We start from the raw sequence: 25,758 nt of genomic DNA on the forward strand, positions 1-25,758 counted from the left end.
TCTTAGCAAGATGATAATTAAATGTCACTCACTAAATTAAACCAAGTAAGTATATCATACCTGATGAACGTTAACCGTCAAGATTCCCATTCATCTCAATGGCAGTTGCTTGGCTATAGCTTGTATTCCCATTTATGTTTTTCACATTCTCTGATCACACTGTATTACAACTTCTTGAGCACATTGGAAAAACATGCTTTTAAAAGCTCTCCAAACTTCTGCTCACATTTAATACGTTTGGATGGAGAAACATTTCTTACTAATGCTAACTTGAATGTAACAATGTCATGTGACAAACATATTGAGGTCATATGACAAAAATGTTGCATCCAACTGTTTGAAATATTTATTGTTGCATAATGCATTCTGTTTCACACACTATTTTAAATATAACTTGATATAGCTTCAGTATTCAGTGAGACATAGCTAGTATTCCATTCTGAACGTTTCTTTTTTTATTTATTTTACCAGTATATTAACCAGGAGTCACCTATAGGTGGCACTGCTTACTCCTGTTAGAAACCTGCAGTACCTGTATATGTTCCTGTTCCCAAACAAAACACATGGAGAAACATGTGCTAAAGTAAAATAAACTTGGGTAAACTAAGCCATCCAATGTGATTTTCACACCCAAGACTTTCCTCTTTCTCAACTGGTCTCAAATCAGGTGAATACACTCTACTTTGTTATCACTGAAGTGGTGAATCATTAAAATTCCAGTGACTGTGGCAGGAACGGTTTGAACACTTTCAGCTGATTTATAGATCAAACAGCACATTAATGACATACTTAATGAAGGATGAGCAACTCTGACAGAGTAGGACGCTGCAGGAATGAGTCATTAGACTGAGGCCTATAAACCTGTGCCTGACTTCTGCGTCAACCGATGAGGCTAAACTAGTTTATTGTGTTGACATTCTGCCACGGATGTCCATCTGCCTCACACTTTTACTTGTAATGTTTTGTTGGCCTCCCTGCAGCGCACATTATCTTTAATATTTTTTTGTCATTGTTTCTTTGTTTAAGTGAACTGTGTGATAATTAGAAGGCTTGTTATTCTGTGTTGTGTTGCCAACTCTGAGGGAGTGGGAGACGGTGAGATCCTGCGGGATCAGACTTCTCTCACAACTTAAAAGAATAATTGCTTTTGTTTACTAATGGGAGAAACGAACATCATTTGTTTTTGATGACTAATCATGAGCTGACCCACTTACAGGGAATTTGGGGCTGTTGTTTCTTCACACCGTCGCACAGAATGCTGACTGGTGTGAAATGTAAGGCTCCCAACATGATTACACTGGCTTTGTTTGTTATATATGTATATGTGTGTATAATATATACAGACTACCAGTCAAAAAAAATTTTTTTTTAGTTTTTTATGTTTAAAAAAATACAAATAAAATACTCTTATGATCACAAAGGCTGCATTTATTTGATACAGTAATATTCTCAAATATTCTTATAATTTTAAATGATTTCTATATATGTTTCTGGTTTAAAATATTTGTATTTTTGTAATGGCGAAGCTGAATTTTCAGCACCTGTCTTCAGTGTCACATGATCCTTCAGAAACCATTCTAATATGCTGATTTGCTGCTCAACGAACAATGTTATCAAACACTGTTTTTGTGAAAACTGATTTTTTTTTTCTCCCCAGAATATATGATGAATGGAAAATCCAGAAAATCTGCATTTTTTTAACATTATAATTGTCTTTACAGTTAATTTCAATCAATGTAATGTCACATGATACTTCAGAAAAAAGTATAATATGGTGATTTGAAGCTCAACAAACATTTCTTATTATTATCAATGTTAAAAAAAAAGAAAAAAAAGTTGTTGTGCTGCTTAATCTTTTTAAATTGAATTACTTAAATTGAATAGAAAAACTATTACCCCACGGTATGTTGTTTAATAGCAGATTCTCATTGTGACGTATTACTGTTAAATTTTTTCACCACATATTGTGACCGCTAGCCCTGTTTCCGCTAAATGTGAAATGTGTGAGGTCTGTTGCATCAGAGCAGCTCCTCTATATTTAGTGTTTCAATTACTGCTATCACAAAACACTCGTTTAATTTACAATTACTGACAGACACACAAATATGCTGCAATTCACAAAGCATTTTAATCTGACAAGAGCATGCTTTGAGTAGAACTGAAGATAAAGGAATACGTGACTCGCTGTGTGTGTGTCTGTGTATATGTGTGTATGCTCATTATTGTGTTGGCGAGTGTTTACTTGAGGAATTGTAAATAGGGATGTTCCGCACGATTGTGGCAGGGATCGGCAGGGCCTATTGTTTGCTTTAATCGCTACTTTAGCCGAGAGGTTGTCTAAACATTTTCATGATCTCCTGTGCCGCCCATGTTCATGCTGACAGTAGAGCAGGTAATCACTCAGAATCCTTAAGCCTTGATGATCCTCTCTACACACAGACACACACATACATACACACACATACATCTCATTCATTCATTCAGCCAGCGCCGAGCGCCATTCAGCCATAGCCCTGCTATAGCCTTCAACTTAATTTATTTGCTTTTTACAAGGATACTAGCATTTTTATCTAAATAGAAGCTCATTGTTCAGTAGTTTAAAAACATTATGTTCTGAATGCAATATACTGCATCTGCATTGTGTATGCCGTAGACTGCTAAAGACGGGCTGTATTGAATATTGACTTGTGTTTCCTCAAATTGTAATATTACAATTTGATTTATTTACATTTTAATTTGTCTATTACCGTTTCTAAATTCTGTGTCATTAGACAAGTTTGCAATCCCTCCTTGTCTTGAGAATGTTAAGACAGAGATGCTTCAATAGCTTTGCATTTCAGCAAAAAAAAATTGGATTGGCAACGCATACCAGCTTACTATTTCTGCAAATAAAAGTAGTATGTGGTTCCATATTCAGCCTGACAGTTTCAGTAAGTTGATTCAGTGTGATTTTGTCATTGTTTGTGTGATGAAAGTTTATTGTGGAAGTCTCAGACTGACGGCTGAAGGTCTGAAATCTATGGCAGCTTTCATTGGCCAAGGCCCGCCCATGAGGCCGTTTGACCGACATGTCAAACAACCAATCATAGCTCGTCATGTTTCGGGGTGTGGAAATGTCGCCACAATAAAACACTGGGATGTATTTTAAAGATTCTATGCCGCGAACTTTAAATATTTCACATACTTTTGAAAATCCAGCGTTTATTTGATCCTGATAAGCGCTCATTGTCACAGTTGTAAACACGACGGCTTTCTTCTTTTGTGAGAGGGTTTGGCGTCACGGCATCTTCATTTCCAGGCGGAATGTTAAAGAACGCGACACACACGTCTCCCGGAAATCCTGTATAATCCAACGACGACTTCGAAATTCCTGAAGTGTTTCCACTTTTGTGTGCCATATGCATCAGACGTTTGGCCAAGGTTCCGTGGGCGTGACTTCTGAGGCTGAGACTACAGGTGCATTTTTCTTATATTAATAAATCAATAAATACTAATGCATTTATTTATTTATTTATTTATTTATTGTAAACATGGCATGGTTATTTCAGATTTAATTTTAGTTTTTTTTTTTAATTTGTTTTTGTAATATTTTTAATCAGCTTGGCAGCAATGGCAATTTGGTCGAAATTGTGAGAAGCAAACCTTTTCTGAAGTAAGTTTTTTTTTTTAAATATATATTATTGTGAAATATTGTGTAATAATAGAAATAATATTTTTAAAAATATAATATATGAAAAAAAAAAAAAAAATATATATATATATATATATATATATATATATATATATATATATATATTATATATTATATAAATATAATATTGTATATCATTAAAAATAGATTTGCCACTATATCATTTTAGATGAGTTTTTTCTTTCTTTCTTTTTGTACTAATTAGTAAGATAGAATAATTTTACTACATTTTACTAATTCTCTTAAAAATCATTATTTGCTAAATCATAATTATGACATAAAGTAAAAGTTGATATTTTATTTATGTATGTAATTTACAACCTTTTTCTTGTCATAATTACCAAAACAAAGAAAAATGAGCTTCCACACTTTGGCGGATATACATTTTTGCACCAGTTTCACCCCTTGTACAGAGTATAAGCCTATTACAAAAATCTTTTTTTTTTTTTTTTACTTTATTAGCAATACCTACTGCATACTTCATACTGCCTACTTTTAAAACATTATCTTAAATTATAGTACATGCAGTATGCAATGCAAAGTCATATGCTACAGTGTTCGTCATGACCTCCATTGCACATTTAATTCAGCCCTGTATTGCATTGTTGGATACAGTGTCATACTATGGTCTAGTGCACATTTTTAGCAAATGTAGAACATCATTTGGTTATTTTAAAATAAATGTGCACACTGTGCACACTACATAATCTTTCCTTTCAAACTAGGTAGGAGAGTATTCTGAACATTCCCATTGTGTGAATGTGTTTGAAATTATATTTTGTTCCTGTACTGTTGCTAAACTGCAGTAAACACCTAATCCTGTTCTGCCCACTGTTCCAAATCACCCTGGGGTCATCATGCCTCATTGATATCAAACACATAAACAGCACACAGATCCATCCCCCCCCCATGTAACCCCTCATGTAAACTGTGGCTTGTAGGGCACGTGCTTCAATTCTCTCAGTGTGGAGAAAGAGACAGCGTCTCCACACTGGCAGGATTGCTGCCTGGACCTCCTATTGAGGAGAATGCATCATTCTGTCTCAGTGTTGGCAGGACACACACTCAAACTGAGGGGTAAACAGAGACAATACATGCCCACAATAAATCTCTCGCTCTCTCTCTCAGTTGTTCTGACACGCAGGCTGAAAGATGGAGAGAAAATAACCAAACAAATTTTTATAACATTGTTCACACCTGTAATTGGTGTCTTGAACCCCCAAGAATACAAACAATGCAGTGAAACCTGTTACTGGACTGTCAGATAAATGTAGGGAACAAAACCATAATGCCATCTCTTTAAACCTCGGTGGGGGGTAAAAAAAGGTTGTGCACTGGAAAAGAAAAGGAGAAGAACAAAAAGCATGCTGATATATTATAGATTTAGCCTTTAGTGCTGTAAGACTGCTGCTCAATAATCTATATTTCTATGGTAACTGAGATGCAGATGTACTGATGTGGAAATGGTTGCTGTGGAAAATGCACAAACAGGACCAAAACTAATTTGCCATTTACTTAGTGTTTCTCAAAGTATATTTTCTATATTATATAATTTATTATATTATTATTTTCTATATTATATTATATTTGCTGTAAGTTATATTTAATTATATAGAATATATATATATATATATATATATATATATATATATATATAATTCATTATGTATATATAATTGTTTATTTTATAAAAATAACATTTTTCATAATAATTTTATATTTATTTTGTATAGATTTTCTTTACATATATGTATTATATCATTTAAACCATTGAATGTTATAAAATTATTTATATATATATATATATATATATATATATATATGCTGACACTTTCAATTGGCAGTTTTCCCGTTGCATAGTATTATTGACGTATTATTTAATTCCAGTCTTCATTCTGATTAATCAAGTGTGCAAAGTTCTATTTGTCTTTATATGAGTGACTATGGCGTATTATGTGTGTAATTGCAGATGTTTGCAGGCAAACCCAGGCAATAGCTCAATATAGACCTGACACTAATATTCCGGCTGTTTTGATTGCATCACTTGATGCTTGCCTATTGTTTTATGACATACTTTCTTAGCTCTGCCTCCGTATCCCCTGTGATTCTTTATACGGCGTGTTGACAAAGAGAATTTCAAATCACAACGAAAGCATTTATAGCTTCAGCGATTTAATAAGAAAAGTGTTTGTGACTTTGAGTGTGCATGTGTCAGGTTTTATGGGAACTCTTGGAAATGGTGCAATGCTCTATTCCTGGAGGTAACCTCTAGTCATTTCTGCTTTCTGGAAAATACGACAGGCAGCTATAATGAAAACATGATGCTGTTTTATATTGCAGTGGTGTTTTGTTGTGTACATACAATTATTAGATTTCTTTATGCAGTGTTGCATCCAAACTGATGGGTCAACAAGTGATTTTAACAGAGCCTGACAGTACATCTGCTTGAAATAACATTATGAACTCCAAAAGCAAAATATACTTTTTTTTTGTTTATATATATATATATATATATATATATATATATATATATATGTATACTGTATATACTTTATTCTACAAGGATACATTAATTTGCTTAAAAGTAAAGACATTTCTATTGTTACAAAATATTTATATTTCAAATAAATGTGTTAGAACAGTTTATTTTTCTGTTATCATGTTTTGGATTGAATGGACTAATTTGATAATTTGAATATAATTAAGTTTATGTTTGATAATTATTATTTGTGTATTATTTTGTTTGAGTATTTGCTTTAACCCGTTTAATCCCAAATTTTTCCCAGACATGAAAATATCCAAATGATGTGTCATAAGTAACCCTTTGAAATAATCAATAATTATTTTTTGAAAGTTTTTTGGAAAAGTGTGTGAAAAATTGTGTTTTATGTTTGGTCACAATTGTGACCGGTGGAATAATGTGTGTACTGAAATCACATATTTCTGCAGTCATGAAAATTGTTATATATCTTAGCCCAGCTATTTCAAACTGTTTGATAACATTCTAGGGTTACTATTATGCATAAAAAAACCTTATGCAACACTGATAGGAACACTGAGACAAAAAACAAATAAAAAATGAAATCACTGCATATCAAAATTGTAAATTTTTGTCAAATATAACATCACATTTTTATATTAATGCTACGAGTATTACTACATCATTATTGTACATTTTTTTGTAACATTTGAATTTTTAATTTAGAACAAATATTTTGTCATTGCAACATTTTATTGTCATTTTCACTAGCAACTGCAATTTGATTTATATTCTATACCTAAGTTCACTGTTATCCCACCGGTCACTATTGTGACCATCAACATGTTTACTCACTCTATGACCACACTCAACAAAACTGAATATATGTGAATGCATATATTAATACTAGACACCCTAAAGATCATGTGTACCAAAAATCTTTGTCATATCTTTATGTTAACATACTTTACTAGCCTTTTGTTTTGGAGCTTTGATGCAGTCATCATCTTCTCAAGGTGCAAACAGGAAATAAACTGCTCTGGTCATGTGACAATTTGACAACACTAATCATGTGAAACTGCACATATTTAATTGTTATTTTTTCCATATTTGCAGGAAGTGCACTAAAACATCAGTCGGTAAGGTGTAGTGATTTTTGCTTTCACCAACCTAGGGAGGCGAAATGGTGTAGTGATGGGTACTCGCGTCACCAATGACGTTATGATATTTGGATCACGTGTCACTTAAGGTGTGGTTATGAGTACATCACATAAGAAAGATTGGTGGGATCTCTAACTTGTAGAACCTCTTTCTGTATCATCAACACAAGGAAGACACAAGTGTAATAAAATAGAATTTATTAACAAAAAATAGACAAGAATAATCAACAACTACTAAACAAATACCATAAATGAAATAGGAATAAAGTGCATAAGATGCATAAAATGCAAGTGATTATGTTGGGTGTTGCAATGTCAGAGCTATGTTATCTGGAAAGATAAACTGTTGCTACTCTGAAAGAAATAAGGTGAAGAACCTTATTATGCATCAAACAAATACATGAAAGATTTGCTATAAACTGCAATCGGCTATATAATATCTAATGTAAATTAGAAAAATCATATACTGATAATATACAACAATGCCAAGGTCTCTGGAAGAGGTTTGGATAAGTGATAGTTACGTTCTCTGTGGTCGAGTGAGCAGTCCGGTGGCAGTGACTTCATCCATTGGTTGTGCTGGTAACAATGCAGTGAGGAAAGGAGCAGGAATCCGTTCCGACAGCCTTGAACACAAAGCGCTGGAGGATGCTGATCTCCTGGAGCACCAAAGGGTCCTAGAATCTGGAACACGCAGATGTGGCCCTGGAGTAGGTGCAGAAGGTCCTTAGCCTGGAACACGCAAGCCAAGGTACCTTGGAGTGAAGGTTGGCTCGCTGGAGCTTACCCTTGTTACAGATGTCTGTTTGTCTTCTGCCTCTTTGGGCTAGAGACTCAGAACTTGGTTGATCTGTTAGTGTCTCACCCTTGCAGGCCGGAGACTCAGATCTGGTTGATCCGTTGCTGTCTTCCTGGTAACAGGACTCAGACTCAGAACTGGTTGATCTGTTACTGTCTTCCTGGTAACAGGACTCAGACTCAGAACTGAAGACTCAGAACAAGGAGTGTCTTTGGGAAGGTACCTTTATCTCTTTTCGATGAGGAGGAGATTGCAATCTGGCGCTTCTCCATTTCCATGCTGTGATTGGCTGTTTCCATCAGAGTGGGGGGACACGGTGTGGCCCACCCTTCTTTCCTCCTGTGGAACTTATTTGCATGGTCCAAACACAAAGTTAGAAAAGTGTCACAAAAGTTTTACCAATGCATCGTTCACTTACCAAACCACAACCAGAATACCTTTGGCAATGTTACGAACACATTAAGTCCAAACATGATGGAAGAAGATTGAACTGTCATGCATGCATTCATTTGTCCATCAACAGCTGAGTTTGTGTAAGATGTTGCACTACACGTCGCTGTCACTAAGAATACTTATTTCTCTGAATAAGTAGGATATGTGTGTAGTTTGCATCAGTTTAAGGTTTGAGAACATAGTTATGAATGGATTTGGATGGAACTTTGTGATCTCTCTTTGTTTCACCCACTGCTGCTGCATCCAGAGGTCCTAAGGAATTTTTATGGCAGTCACGGGCCAAAACCTTAGGAATCAGTCTGTTGGTGGGTGAAGGGCAGAAACTGCATTTGACCAATGAGAAGTCCTGTCCTTCCCGGGCTTTTTACCAAAGGTCGTCTTCTTGCCCTCTAAGAGGTGTCTGGCTGTTGTCCTGGCATCTTTATCTGATGGCGTTGGACAGTTTGCTTATGTTAGTCCACCAAGATCCAATCAAAATGTAGCAAACCTTTGTCCACTATTGTGGTCAGAGAGGGGCCCCGCCATAAACTGGGCCCTGGAATGTGCTGTCCACTACAAAGGTTTTTAGAGCTTTATAAATGAAAACCTTTTTATGTTATGAATTTGTGAATGAAGACTCTTATTATATCACTGCAATTACAGATTTAGGGCAGGTAAGTTAGTAGGTGGAGTCAGTAAGGGGAAGCAGATGCAATTTTCAGACCGTGTGTTCGTGTGTGTGGTGCTAATGTTTAGCGATGAAGCTATTTCGCAAGTGGTGATTTTATGGACTATGATTTTGTGAAAATAAAGAACAAAAAAGTTATATTACGGACTTACGCATTGATTGTTCCCCCCTACTAAGATAGTGGCTTAGCACAAATATGCGGCTATAAAATGTTAGTTTGATCTTTATATTCATCAAAAAAATAAATAAAATATAAATAAATATAAATAAATAAAAATCCACCAAAATAATACACAGTGAAACAGTTTCAACATCGATTAAAATAAAAACCATTATCAATATGTAAGAACCAATAATATTAAGTAAATAATAGCTAAATCAGAACATTAGAATGACTTCTGCATCACAGGAATAAATTACATTGAAAAAAATGTTAAAATAGGTTATTTATTTATGTATTTATTTATTTATTTGTAATCAAATATATATATATATATATATATATATATATATATATATATATATATATATATATATATATATTAATTAGTATTGTTTACAATTTCAACACACACACACACACACACACACACACACACGTTTGTTTTTGTGAAAAGTGGGGACATCCCAAGGCCTAATGGTTTTTATACTGTACAAACTGTATGTGCTATTGCCCTACACCAACCCTACACCTAACCTAACCCTTACAGGAGACTTTGTGTTATTTCAGATTTCCAATACACTCCATTCTGTGTGATTTATAAGCGTTTTGAAAGCTTGTTATATATCTCTCATCGCTAAAGTCAGTTTGATCAAAAACAGCTAAGACCAAATGGGCTAAACTGTTGCCTTTTTGTACACAGCTTCAAAAGCAGGTAAAACCTTGCACTTACTCAAACACTGTGATGAAATCCTTTATTCTACAGAAAAATTACTTAAGTGATTCAATCCTGAAAATAAACACTGCTGTCACTCCTAAAACATAACAGTGTGTGCATGATAGATGACATCTACGATGTATTGTGGAGACGTGGGGGATTCCTGGCTGTGTTATTGTCATGCATGCTGCGTGCGTTTAGAGGGAAACATATGGACACAGTTAGTGCTCCCCACCCTCATATATCTCCACTAACACTTCCAGAGATCAGCGCAGTGCGGTTTCAGTAATATCACACAAGCACACTGTCCTGTACAGGGAAATACTGCAGTTGTTTTTATTGACGTTGCTGTTCTCATTCAGCAGGCGAAGTCACGGCTGAGATAATATAAAGAGATGTGTGCCGTGTTAATAAGTCCTGTCACGCTGCCAGTATTTAAGTACTGGGCTCAATTCAAATCCAAGAAAGTCACCTTGCGTACTCTCCAGAAGAGCTGAACGTTCTAGTTTACCTTTGGGGGAGTTCTTAATGTCAGACACAATTACCCCAAAGTGCTCTTAACTGCGATGTTTGAGTGATGTTTTGATAATGTGGTTGCGGCTGTATGAATGATGGGATCTCTGTCATTTTCCGTGTACGGTTGAGTCATGACCGTGTTGAAGGACTGGCAGCGTGGATAGACTCTGGCCTACAGGGAGGCTGATTTACATGCATGCTAACTTAAACACAATGTCATTTCTCTGATTTTTGGATTTAAAAGTCTTTTTGCTCTGTATGGTTGAAAACTTGTGAAAACTGACTTATTTTTATTTTTTTTTACACGTTTTTGCATAATTCGATTGGAAATTTCACAAGAGATAATTACCTTGATTTTTCATCGTTTTCTTCACACATGACATGACTTAAACTACTGATTAAACTGAATTAATAAATGCACAAATTGCATGTTACTCTTTGTTTTGATGATCAAATTTTTAATAAGCAATAATAATAAGTGGTTTTATATTGCATTTTCATTGAAAGTCTGTGTCTGTGACAAGGTACTGCAAAAGTAGCCGTAGCAAAAATAAATAACAACATGATAAAATGTGTGATGTAATGCATTTTTAATGTGACGTTCATTTAATTTTAAAGGACTACGGCAACTTTGGCCCAGAGGGAACTTACACACAATTTAATTTCTCACGTTTTTGTATGTTTTGCAAGTCAAGCATGTGTGTGTTTTTGTTCTGCATTTGGAGTCAGTTGCAGCCTGTGGAAAACTGATATTTTTACACAAATTTAACACAATTGCAGCTTGATTGGAAATTTTACAAGAGATAATTACCTTGATTTTGCTTTGTTTTCTTCACACATAACATGACTCGCAGTATTTCATATCAAGCACACTAACATTTTTTAACCAAGTACACTAACTATTAATTAGTCAACTGAGAGACAATCATAATTTGCATAAAAACAAGCAAATGGTAATAAATACGCAAATGGTCTCTGATCATTTTACTCTTTGATTTGATGATCAGTGGTATTTTATTTTTATTTTCTTTAAATCACTTTATAATGTGTTTATTTATTCTAAGATTGAAAGTATGTCTGTGATTTAGTGAAAGTAAAAGTAAGTACAGTAAAAATAAATGAAGGCTTGATAAGATGTGTTTAAAGTTCTAATGTGATCTTTATATGATAATAAAAATCAACCGCTGAGTCTTAACCTGTTTATGTATTTGCTGTTAGTACATATTGCACTTTAAATGAGGCTTTACCTTTTTGAGCATGATGATTCCCTCCTGATTGTGCTCGTTGGTTGTGATATCAAACATGGCTCCTCCATCTCCAGGGACGATGTTGTATTCCACCTCTGCATTCTTTCCAATGTCCAGATCATGAGCTTTGATTCGGCCAACTGCTGACCCGACTGCTGATGACTCCGGTACACGCAGGTGGAAGATGCCTGTAGAATCAATGAGTTTTTTGAAGCACATGTGACTAGTGTTGGGGAAGCTGCTTTAAAATGTACAGTAATTATTTTGTGGAAATTATTCAGTTATGCACCAATGAATTGTTAACTTTAAAGGAATATTTCAACCAAAAATGAAAATTTGCTGAAAATTGACTTGCCTTCAGGCCATTTAATTTATCTTCAGGCCATTCAATATGTATATGAGTTTGCTTCTTCATCAGAATGGATTTGAAGAAATTTCTTTACATCACTTGCTCATTGAATGGGTGCCATCAGAATGAGAGTCCAAACAGCTGATAAAAACATCATAATAATCCACAAGTAATCCACACCACGTCAGTCCATCAGTTAATATCTTGAATGATGAAAAGCTGCATGTCTTTAAGACACACATTCATCATTAAGACGTTTTTATCCATACTAGCACTTCCTCCAGTAAAAGTCCATACCCTGTTGTCTGCTCACATCAAAATCCACAGACAAATTTGTTTAGAACTGTTTAGGACTCTTTTCGCTTGTAAACGGCGCTTGATCTGTGCATATTTTCCTCTTATTTCAGACGGGATGATTTGTTTATGGATATAGAGTAGTTTAAGGTTAAAAAGGAATTGTTTCTTATAAACACACAGCTTTTTTACTTCACAAGATGATAATTGATGGACTGGAGACGTGTGGATTACTTATGGATTATTGTGATGTTTTTATCAGCTATTTGGACTCTCATTCTGACGGCACCCATTCACTGCAAAGAATCCATTGGTGATGCTAAATTTCTCCAAATCTGTTCTGATTAATGTAGAAAAAAAAAAAAAAAAAAAAACACTTAAATGGCCTAAGGTGAGTAAATTTTCATTTTTAAGGTAAACTGTTCCTTTAAGACCAGAAATGTGTATTAAGGAAATAAATAGAATCGATTATGATTTTATCTTCACTGATTCAGATTTGCACATTTACAACATATCCACTCTGCCATATCATAAGTTGGCAACTCTAGAGAGGATATTATTGTTGGAGATATCATTTGATAACTGCCTCAATGCACTTGGCTGTAAATATGACATTAAAAGCAGTGATCAAATGTTGGTTTCACACTACACTATTTTTGTTTTTGGCAAAGTTACACTTTGAATTGAAAACAGCTGAGCTAATGCCATGCTAGTAAAAATGTAGTTAGTACATTTAGTTGTAGTGTACATGTAGTTAGTAAACCTGCTACTTTTAGGTAGTTATGCCAATTCTGGTAAAGACACGTGCATGGTAGGCACAAACAGATCATGCTGATTAGTAAAAACTAATGTGTTGAGTGGCCATGCCTGCAAAAAAAAAAAAAAAAAAAAACACCTCAGCTAATTAAGAAGTCATTAGATGCATTAGTGCAATGCACCAAAAACAAACAACAAGAGAGAGAGCGAGGCAGAGACACGGCCCAGAATGCAGCAGTCATCATAGTGCCATCCTCTGAGACGTGCTGATGGCAATGCACTCCCAGGGTATTACCAATATTTACACAGCGAGGAAACCAGTGCTCATCGCTGAGACTCAACATGATTTCTATTTCACGATTTCTGAGCACAAATGGAGCCTTTTTGCATGTACTTGTTTAAAGACTTGGCCTTATTCCAGTGGAAAAATAAACAAAGAACGTTTTCAAGTATATAAATGCATAAAATATGAGACTGTTAGATAGAAGCTGTGAACAGGGACGGTAAGAGGCCGTCTCGCCTCTTTTGCAGAACCTCACGCGTGACGGGTCCTTCTAAAAAAAAAATGTGTCTCTCAGGTTAAAAAAAGCTCAGCTTTTAAAAAACGCTTTGCAACTTTGTGTTATTTCCCCCCATTCCACTGGCCACATCTTGCATTTTTCAAAGCAAATGCACATTCTTTGTGAATGGTCAGTAAGACTGCATGCTCATTTTTATGACTTTGCTGTTAGGAAACTCTGGTTTCTCTAAAATCTCATTAATTCATATCTAGTATTCATACACTTAAGAACCAGTGATATTAGTCTGTTTTTTCTTCTTCTTTCTACTACTCCAGAGATGCTGTTAAATATGCTGCCTTTCTTCCTTTATGCAAACTAGATTTATAGATTCAATATTATTAATTTATTTTTCAAGAAATGTTGGCATATGTTTTCTCTATGAATGCATTAAGTTTTTAAGCTTCCTCATGTGTATTTAAAAAGAAAATGCTGCATTACCAGTCAAAGGTTTATACACACTTGCCTGAATTTATGTTTATCATTATATTAAAAACTTTTTGGTCTAAAGCTTTATGTGTGAATGCTTTAAATTTGTTTGGTGGACTGAATAAATTGTGCCTGCAATCATTTTATTTACAGAGCTACAGTTTTCTATTCATAAATAGAGCTAATAGCATACTTCTGAACTCTTTTCATAATGTTTTAAAAGCGTATTTTAATTATTTTTCATTTATTTTAAATAGTTATTTTATTTTAATTGTATTTAATTGAATCATTTTCATATTTTTAGCGATAGAGGCAATTTACACTAAGTGAAAATAGCAGTATTCTCTAGTGATATGCTATTTACACAGTGCAAATAGCTTTAGATTCTATCTATTCTATGTTAAAATAGCAGGATTCTGCTAATTACTTATTGCAAATATTGAATAAAAGGGTATGATTAATTGTGGCGAAAAACATTATTAGAGAAAAACATTACTTATTGCAAACAGTGGCAATTATCTGCACCTCTGCATTGTAATACATTATAAAATAGTATGCAATAACTTATTGAGTGTAATTTTTTAATTTTGTTTCAAATTATTAAATGGATGCCACCTTATTGGGACAAAAGCCCTCCCTATACACCTACCCTAACCCTACCCGATACTTTATGTTCAACTTTTTGATTATTTCCTTCATTTTTATTAAAAAAATAAATGCTTTTCTGATGTGATTTGAAATTTAAAAAGGGAGAAAAAAAGTTTGCCAAGAGGCAGATTCGTACCCCGGTCGATCGTGTCAAAAGTAGTGTGACACACGCATTACTATCTGCACCACTGAATCTGACAACTGACGACCGTCTTTTGCAAATTTGACTATCCCAATCATACGTTTGTGGGTGGAGTTAGTGTAAATAGCCTCTTCCAACAACATGGCTATTTGCACTTAAATAGACACTCCGATTTTTGTTTTAATCCTCCCGTGGGCGCCCCTGAGCCCAGAACTACACAGGAGGATCATGTCAATGATCTCAAGGCAGCTGGGACCATAGTCACCAAGAAAACAATTGGTAACATACTATGCCGTGAAGGACTGAAATCCTGCAGCGCCCGCAAGGTCCCCCTGATCAAGAAAGCACATGTACAGCCCGTCTGAAGTTTGCCAATGATTCAGAGGAGAACTGAGTGAAAGTGTTGTGCTCAGATGAGACCAAAATCAAGCACTTTGGTGTCAACTCAACTGGCCGTGTTTAGATGAGGAGGAATGCTGCCTATGACCCCAAGAACACCATCCCCACTGTTAAACATGGAGGTGGAAACATTATGCTTTGGGGGTGTTTTTCTGCTAAGGGGACAGGACAACTGCACCGCATCAAAGGGACGATGGACGGGGCCATGTACCGTCAGGGCCAGGGCATTGAAAATAGGTCTCAAAACACACAGCCAAAGCAACAAAGGAGTGGCTCAAGAAGAAGCAAATTAAGGTCCTGGAGTGGCCTAACTATTGTTCGAGTTACCAAACGTCAGCCTCGAAACCTTAATGACTTGGAGAGGATCTGCAAACAGGAGTGGGACAAAATCCCTCCTGAGATGTGTGCAAACCTGGTGGCCAACTACAAGAAACGTCTGACCTCTGTGATTGCCAACAAGGGTTTTGCCACCAAGCACTAGGCCTAAGTCATGTTTTGTGAAGGGGTCAAATACTTATTTCACGTATTAAAATGCAAAACAATTTATAATTTATATTTTTGGAATGCGCTTTTCTGGATTTTTGTTGTTGTTGTTGTTGTTATTCTGTCTCTCACTGTTCAAATAAACCTACCATTAAAAATATAGACTGATCATTTCTTTGTTAGTGCGCAAACGTACAAAATAATTGTTTTCCCCCATTGCACTGTAAAAAAATGCAACTGCACATTTTCCAGTTTACAAAACCTTTCGAGTCTCATATACTAAAAAATGCTATTTTCTTGAAACTACATAAAAACCTTTGTCAGACCAACAAAATTACCCCAAATGTTGTCCCAACTAGTCAAACACAGTTGTCTGAACAAAGAATTTGATATTGTTGAAATGTTAAGGCTTTGTGAGTTCCCAACGTGTATTGCAGCATGAATAAATTATGCAGTTACAGTTATAGGATTTTTATAGGATTATTGTTTTGCTGCTTGCTGATTTCTTTTAAACTTGTTTGTTGTTGTTTTATCATTATTGTTAGTTATTTGTTGTACTGTGATGTAAAGGGCTCATCTTTTTAACATTTGATTTGATTTCCACCTTTTTTGAGGTTAGTGTATAGTTTTGAGGCCTAGAGTATGTTCAACCACTTTTGTCCGTTTTCTGGATATCATAGTCTTGTAAGTTGTAGACAATATTGTCTACTTATTAGACTAACTTATCCATTAATGTTTGTCATTTGTAAACAAGTTTTAACTAACAACACTGTGTTAACTGAACAAAAAAGAGACATGTGACTTTACTCCAAAGTTGAGTAAACTCAAAAAAAAATAAAATAAAAAAAAACCTGTCCAGCAAGTTGCCTTGAAATTTTAAGTTAAGTCAACTTTTCATTTTTTACTGTGTGTGTGTGTGTGTATGTATGTATATATATGTGTGTATATATGTATTTATATATATATATGTATTTAATGGAAATATGGGATAATAAAGGAACAAATTGAAGTATGGAAATTCTATAGTGATTAAATGTTAAACAATAATAATAAAAATATATTACAGTATAATTCTCATCATTATTGATCTGAAATATGGAAAACAAAAGAAAAAGAAGGTGCATTCAAACGTTTGACTGATTTAAGTTTACATGAGTTGACAGTTATACAGAGTGGCTTACTTTTGGAGAACCTGGGTGGGTTGTCATTGACGTCACTCAGGGTGATGTTGATGGTGGTGGTCCCTGCCAGACCCCCTAACTGTCCTCCCATGTCTTTGGCCTGGATAAGGACCTGATACAGCTCCTTCACCTCCCGGTCCATGTTGGGTAGAGCTGTCCTGATGACTCCTGCACACAGATTGAAAGAGAGCCAGACTGCGTTAATGGAAAGAAGAGACAAGAGAATAGGACGATAAAGGGATAGTGAGGTAGAAAGAGAGTATAGATGAAGAGGCTGTGAATACAGGCAGGTATCAGTGCGTGGAGAGAATCGGATTACAGAAAAGAGGGTAAGGTGAGGAGAAGAATTGGGTTTAGACCTGACAATAAGGCCTGCTGAGAAAAGGATGTGAATGGCAATCTAAAATAACAGACACAATTGAGATAAGAAAATTGAGAGTGGCAAAAAAGAGAAATGGATGAAGTTCTGCTGCATTGTGGAAAAGGAAACTGAAGCAAATTGAACTTAAATGTGTAGTGTGTCATTTCTATGCTATTATCATTGTCCTGAAAATCTGTTTTGCCTCGAACCACACTATATTTGTGTTGGTTTATGGTTTGGAGGTTATAGGTTAGTCCTGCCTCACAAAATGCCTGGCTGATGAAATGTCACCTTTTTTTTTTTAACACCTTTATCATGGTGGTTGTGTGTCCCAACAGGTTTTAATCTGCGTAACACCCTATTCTACTACATGGAACGGGTCAAGGTTAGCATGGCTCTGATACTACAGCCATTTAATACAAAAAAAGCCTATTTCTCTATGAATGGCTGAAATTTTGCTGTACTTGACCATTCTCAACTCTGTTAAGAATTAAAGGAATATTCAGGGTTCAATACAAAGGAAACGACATTTGTAGTATAATGTTAATAACCACAAAAATAATTTAGTGTAACAATGGGGCACTTACATTGAAAGTAGAGGCCAACTTTTAGAGGGTTTAAAATAATAAATCTGAAGCTTATAATTTCTTAAGTGTCTTCGGGATAAACAGTGAGTTTTTTCCAGCATGAAATGGAAATTTTGATAATCTTTTCTTCTCTATTGTGGTGTGTGTCTGAGTGAAATAGCTTCTTCATTGACAAAAAAATGTTTTTCAAGAAAGATTACAGGCACATGAATTTGAATAAAAAGAAATAATGATATGCATGGATCTTATCACTGTAATAAATATAATAAACACTGTTATCGACCATACGAAAATAATTGTGAATTTTGACTGATTTAATAGTGACTTTAATGTAAACAGTTGCTAAATACTGAATGGGCGTTAATGTAAATTTGCTCATCCATATGTTAATATCTATATGGTTATGGTTACACTGACTACTATTTCTGAATGCACCACTTTTTCTAGCTTAGTTTCCATAAATGCCTTCGGTAGAAACATTAGATTACATCAAATGCTGGAAAAAGTATATGCCTATATGGTTCTTTGGATAAGTTCTTGATATTATATCATACCCCCTCCAGAATCAGCTGTTCAAGAAAAAGTGAAGTTCTCCAGGGTTCTTTGAAGCATCAGCACACATATTGTCCCTAAAGTTAAAAATGTTCTTGTAAGGAATCAGACTGTAAAACCCTTCCTGGAACTAGTACCTTTACCTTCAAGTGTTTTTTTTTTATTTTTTTTATTTTTCAGCTAAAAGATTGAGGTCAGCCCTAAAGCTTCTGGTACTTAACAATCTTAACAAGGCGACAAAGCTAGTGTAGCAACACCTTTCCTTGCTTTTCTTCCATAAAGCACAACTAATGCGCTTCCCAACGCCACAAGAAGCTTTCCCAGATCAAGAGAGCGCTTCATAGAATGAATTAGACATGGTGGCGGATGGTTAAGAAAGGCACGGACCTTGATTCAATGCCAATTTCAGATGAAACGTAAAAGGGATGTCATGTGTGATTCTCTCGGCCTGTTACAGGAAGAATCTGTTTTTTGATTTCAGTTTCGCATTAACAGATCTCTCTTTGAAGTTTGTGTGGTAATTAAATGAATAGTTCACCTAAAAATGACATTTTGTTATCATTTATTGCATGACCTTTCATTTTTCTGATATTGAAAGCAGAAATTCTGCCGAAGATCTTCCTTTTTTATTTCACAGAAAGAAGAAAGAAAATTTGGAGCGATTAAATGGCGGCAAATTTTGGTGAACTACAGTTGTCAACATTTGAAATGGATGAAAACCTTTCAACAAAGTTGTCCTAAAACCTAAAACCAAAATGCGTTCTTGTCTTAGGACAACTTTGGTGAACTTTTTTGATCCACTTCAAATGTTGACTACTGTATTCCTTTAAGGTGTGTGTTTCCTGAGTCTGTTAATTCCGTTATGCATTTCACCCCCTGCCTTTGTTTCCCACCCTCCTCTCGTGGCTTTTGTTTACTGTCGTTTTGTGTTGGCAAATTTTTTTATATGGCCTGGGACAAAAACTGATTTTTCTTGCTTACTATTCATTTTATTTGTTCGGCTACATAATGTCACCCCGGGTTTGCTGATATCAGGATATTATATTTTTATTCATATATTCCTGTTTGCAATGCTTCATACTTGTACAACAGGGCCGTAACCACACCGAAAGCAGGCAGAAAATGCTGGCACGTGCTCTGCGCATCAAGTTTACCGTGCAGGTTTGTGCTTTTGCATATTGGATATTACAGCCCACTGAATGCAGACGATGCCCATCTGTAAATTCCCATTCATTGCTGTAATATTGTATATTGCTGAATATTGCACAACAAAGTATTCACTGGGAAAAAAAAAAAGGCAGTTTATTTGATGATGCTGCTTACAATTCCCCCAGCCATATGAACAACAGAAAAATCATTTTGCTGTTACTGAGCTGACTTTTTTTTTTTTTTCAACTCGGAGGGTTTGAAATGCAGCACCTGATTTTATAATTATAGATCTTTTCAGGCCTGTTTAGCTGACAGGATGTCCATTACTTTTCTGCTGTTCAAAATGAATTACAGTATATTTTGAGTTACAAATCCATTTTCTAGGCTGGCCACATTATCAAATCAAACCGCAGAGCTTATTTGTCTAATAGGGTCAATGAATGTAATTACGCTGAAACCTGTGAACTGTGAAATTAATGAGTCTAGTCTGTTGTATTACACAAACAAAACAGAGGAACTTGTTTGTTAATAGTAATTTCATTTTTCATGCAGCCAACCTTTTTCTGTATATTATTTGCTATAAAATATTCAGAAGCATTTTACCTGTTTTGGGATCCACGGAGAAGTACGGCTGGCCGTGAAGTATGCTGTATACCACCCTGGCGCTGTTGCCGTACGTAGGGTCGTCTGCATCTGTCGCCGTCACCTTCATCACGTATGTACCTGCAAACACAGAGAAGATATTATTTGTTTGTGTTAAACCGCATGAATCGATATGGGAAATGTGCTTTGTTCAAGGTAATAGCATGTAGGGTTTGACCGGGACTGGAAAACAGGCCTATACAGGCACATCATTATATGCTTTGCTTATGATGAGCTGATATAAAACCAAGTATATGGCTATGTACTGATTCTCCACTGTGTTTTGATATGTCTGAAACAGCAGTTTTTACATTACAAAGGCAGCACTTTTAAATGACCCAATGAATGACAAATCATCCGTACTGTAGAAAGAGCTGATGGTCACAGGTCGCTGAATCCCTGTTTTACGGTTTCTGTAATGTTACATTATAGAAAGGATTCGCTTTATTCAGCATGAATAGTTTTCTAGAATAGTTTTCTGATTTTATCCATATTGCACTCTTACTTGTGTGATATTACTTGTATATAGAGCCAGTGTACAGTATCTATCTATCGTTCTATCATTCTGTCTACCTATCATTCTATCTTTTGTTATTTTTTCATCAAATTCTTTCCAGCTCATTGCATTCAGTTTGTGCATTAAAAAAATAATAAAAACTCTTATTTCCCATTTAGTCTGATCTCTTCTATCAATTAAAAGTAAAAATAGCAAAATAAAAAAAAGCAGCTGAAATGTAAACTGATCCCTCATGCATCCTTTCAGACCTCCACTATCACTTTATTTCATTTTTGCTAGTGATTCATATCTATAAGTGATTTTTTTTCTCTCCCTAGTATATGTCTAAAAGAATGCATGAGGGGTCTGTTTACGTTTATATGAGCTGTACTACATATGGTTAAAAGCACTTAACAATTCACATCATTTTTTAAAGACTATTGCAGTCCTCTATGATTAAATGGTGTAACCAATTTAGACTAGATCTGAAGGACTATATACACCATTTACATCATAGTAACATGCTTTAGTTTAGAAATGCTCTCTGATTTTCACTTCTGTTCTTTATCTAATAGACAGCAGGCTTAATCGAGATTTCAGTCTAATCTGTTTATTGTCTGCAGCGTTTCTTTATTATCATAGTGTCCTTCTGCTAATGGCTAGTGATGGCTGTACAAATATTAAAAAGCAAGTTCAGTAAACAGTTTTTGTATATCATATTTGAAGAGAATATGAACATAGTGTTAAATAATGTAGGGATTTGGTTTTATTTATTAGAATTGTGGAAATGATTGGTTAAAAGTCATTTCTGAGGTGAAGAAAGATTACATTTTTGTATGTTATTTTGAACACTTTCTTGTTTAGAAGAACATGCACTGCAGAATTGTGCACAACAACAACAGGCATATTTCATAAAGTACATAGGGTCAGTTGTGATATATCTTTTATGAAAACACTTAAACCGCAAGTAGAGTGAATTATCACAGTCTACTGTCTGAGACAAGAAAAGAAACTTGAAGGCCTTGGAGAAGAGAGACGGAGCGAGTGGGGAAAAAAACAAAAGGAACCGAGAGGTAATTGTACAGATTTTAAATCAAGGCCATTTCCCAATGGAAGTCCTTTTCAACCAGCTGATGCAATTACCGTATTGACCCGAATATAAGACGATGTTTTTTTCCTTGGAAATACATCTGAAAAAACGCGTTCGTCTTATATTCAGGGTCTAGACTTTGACATGTCAATAATACACCCACAACAATAGGTGGCGCCAAAAATGCATAAAACGAGTGTGCCATGAAATATGTAATGTAATGTGTGTTGTAAAGATCGCGAATGAAAACAAATGAAAAAGAAAAGCTTACAGCAGCATGATCGTGACTGTCATGTTAGTCTGATGGGACCAAACTTCCTCTGTAAGTGATTTTAAAACATAAGACAGTACCCATATTTGAAGACTCCAATAAGATTTCACGTCTACTGATAATAACATTTTGGTAGGCTACTATGAGTTGGATAGCCTAATTGTTATATAATTCAGATGGGCTACCTGTTATTTTAATGGTATATCAAAATTTTCCAATGTCATTGTTGGTACATTTTACCAGTATTTACCATACTTTCAAAACAAAAATTAGAATTGGAAAAATATGCAATATGAAAATAATTTAAGAATAAATGTGTTTTACAGAGAGAGAAAAAAAGAAAGAAAAAAAACAAGATTTGGTTTTCAAAAAGCCTTTTTCCAACAGGTACATCTGGAAAAAGGGGGGTCGTCTTATAATCAGGGTCGTCTTATATTCGGGACCTTTTGATTTTTACCTTTTTTTTTTTTTTTTTTCTTTTTTGAGTTCTCTCGGCACACATCGATATGCGTTCAGATTGTTGTGGCCTCCACACAGAGAGGTGAAAGGCATTAAAAACCCATAAAGTTCCAGTCCTTTAAGTGACCTCCAAATTAGACAGTCACATTCTGTCAAAGCGAAAACCCTTGTAAACCAATGAAAAATACATCCAGAGTCAAGAAATATGGGTAAAGCTAAAGTGTCCCTTGTTTGTACTGTATGTAACAGCAAGACTCAGTTATGCCTTTGTGGTGGCAGCAGCCACAATCGAAATCACACAGACGTCTGCAGAATATGTCTATAGCTTCAATAGGGACTATGGTGCACTTAGAAAACCGGTCTATTCACATTTCACTATCTGAGATCATGAGTAGCTGTGATTCAGCTGGGAAGGGGAGGGTTTCATTTCATTCCATTGCCATTCAGATCAAGGAAAAGGCAATCTCAAAGTGAATTACCCTGATCTGTCATCCTCAGGGAAAGTAACATGAAAAGGGCTTTGGTGCTGGATAGGGCATGTAGTTTATTACGCTCGACACTGAATCGTGTGTCAGACTTTACCTCTTGCCATGCAAAGCCTTTTTTATTTCTTTTGTTTATCTGAATTTATGCTTGGAATTTCCATGATTTTCAGAACCTCTTTAAACTCATAAACTTTAATCTAAACAGAACTGCAGTTTGCTTTCTGCTTAACAGATGAAAGGCTATTTAATCAGCGATATTCTGTACGGTGTGTTGTAACGAGTGGTTTCTCACCTGCAGTTTTACAGTATCAGCTTTCGTAAGATGTAATTAAACTTTCTTTGCACTCTGCATTTCCAATTGTTTTATCCTCAGATACATTCAAGACTGTGAAGATATCATGCGGATTATCCAGCTGTGATACAACACCGTAATAACTTGTGCATTATATTAATTTAGACAGGTCCTTATTCTATAATTAAGTATCTTTCTTGAGTGTAAAATCCCCATGGCTTGATATATATATTTATATATATGAATGGGTTTTAAGCGTATTTGTACATTATAATGTATCCTGTTTATTCTTATTATTTTATTTTTTTATTTTTTTAGGGAAATCTGTTGCACTGAATGACAATGTAACATTATTTTTTAATATGCAAAATTATGCAGAATTTATTTTTTTATTATAATAGTAATGTAACGTGTAACAAGGACACCTTGGCTTAAAATAATGTGTTATTGAATATTTTATTGTAATACTGCTAATAATAATAATAATACATAAAAATAATTAGTTTTGCCCCTTTTTTTTTTTTTGGAAGTATAATAGCACACAGATGACATCAGAGTTAATAAACAAGGATTAAAATTCAATGGAGTTCAAAATTTCCGAATTTTTTTAAGTGTGATAGTATTTTTCAGCGCTGCTCTCTGCAACCACAGGGGGCCACTTAAATAAACCAACTTAATTACATGCTATAACAGACCACTCAACAGTAAAGACACTTGTGTAATACTGCGTAAGTAAATTATACAAAAAATATAGGGCAGATGGAGACAAAAAACGTAACTGTAATATTTTAAGATTTAATATGTAATATGTTTCTTGTTTACTTCCATATCATTGTATAGCAATGCTGAAGCGCAACAGATGTCTTATCAGACACTTACAGATTATGAACAGTTTCACAAATCTTGCTTCCCCTAAAATAGTCTCTGAATGCTTTCATTTAAGACTGAACTATCTTGGGGCCTGTGTCTACAAATGATTGTGAGTATGGGAGAATTACTGCTTACTGCTTCTATTTACACCACCGTATTGTTGCAGGCAGTTCCTGAAGTTCGTAAAGAAACTTTGTCAAAGTTACCATTCATTAAAAGTGTATACAAATAACTCAGAATTGAATTAAATTGGATTAAAGTGAACTAAATGTAAATGAGTCTCAGGCTCTTTCTTTGGTAGCTGTTGGAGCTGAATTGTGTTCACAAAATGAGGCAGAGAATAACAGTAATTGTAGTGATTTGTGATAGTTTGATGTTATACAACACTAAAGGTGACATATTTTATTCTTATTAAAGTAAGACTCATGCTTAAAGAACATATTGCTTTTTCGCTTTTTTTTTTTTTTTTTTTTGGAGCATCTGGATGGTGTATTTTATTTTATTTTTTTATTTTTATTGTAAATAATGTTGAGACAACTGTGGGCCCATCTGTTATCTTCCATATCCTAATTTTATGACTGCAAGTTTTTTTTTTTTAAATTATTTATTTATTTTATTTTTTTACCTTTATGTTTCATTGATTGGCTTTCATAGGTTAAAATTTAATTTAATTTAATTTAATTTAATTTAATTTAATTTAATTTAATTTAATTTAATTTAATTTAATTTAATTTAATTTAATTTAATTTAATTTAATTTAATTTTTGCTCCAACGTTTGTCTGCATTGTTCCACTCTGCTGAAGAATGAGCTCTATTGTGTCATGTTTGTAAAAAATGATATGGAAATTTATATACTCGTTAAAGTCTAATTATAACTAGTTTCAATATTTTATACATTTTAATAGCATGCAATGAAGGCAAACAACAACTGTGGGCCCTTTTCTTATGTTTGCAACTAAACTGGTTAACAAGCAAGCTTTCTTCTTTGCCCTTGTCTGTCATTTTGACTATAAGTCCGTGAAGTATCCAGTTAAATGTTATATAACACAAAGCAAGCAGCACTTCATTGACCATCATGTTTGTAGTGAACGTAGCGTCATATTACATCGCTCCCCAGTGTGGCCTCAGGGATTGATGCATTGTCTGCAATCATATTTGACATCATGATTAAGAATATTTGTCCAAATAATGGAGGCCATTATGACTTTAACAAGCTCTGCAATGTGTTCCGTGAATGCAAGAGGATAGCGCTATATTGATCTGTTAGTAGTTATAGCGATTGGATTAGGCTGTGTGGAAATCAATACAACTTCTGGCCGGCTTTAGAGACGGGCCTTTTTAGAGAATCAGAGACAGTAACAAAATAAGGTCCCAC

General features: G+C 34.7%; 1 protein-coding gene across 3 annotated transcripts in view; it reads right to left on the reverse strand.

The window, feature by feature from the left end:
- The window catches only part of LOC131551061 (cadherin-12), a 174,614-nt gene that overhangs the window by 38,648 nt on the left and 110,208 nt on the right, over nt 1-25,758 (reverse strand). For 2 of the 3 annotated variants that reach the window (XM_058793674.1, XM_058793675.1), the window contains exons 4-6: nt 20,381-20,500; nt 17,129-17,296; nt 11,891-12,078 (exon numbers count right to left, since the gene is read on the reverse strand). In XM_058793674.1, the coding sequence (XP_058649657.1) occupies nt 11,891-12,078; nt 17,129-17,296; nt 20,381-20,500 (476 nt within the window). Of the gene's footprint in view, nt 1-60; nt 271-11,890; nt 12,079-17,128; nt 17,297-20,380; nt 20,501-25,758 lie in introns of those variants that run through there. The other variant, XM_058793676.1, reaches the window with a different exon arrangement.

The sequence above is a fragment of the Onychostoma macrolepis genome, chromosome 12 (genome assembly GCF_012432095.1).
Source record: "Onychostoma macrolepis isolate SWU-2019 chromosome 12, ASM1243209v1, whole genome shotgun sequence".
Classification (NCBI taxonomy): domain Eukaryota; kingdom Metazoa; phylum Chordata; class Actinopteri; order Cypriniformes; family Cyprinidae; genus Onychostoma; species Onychostoma macrolepis.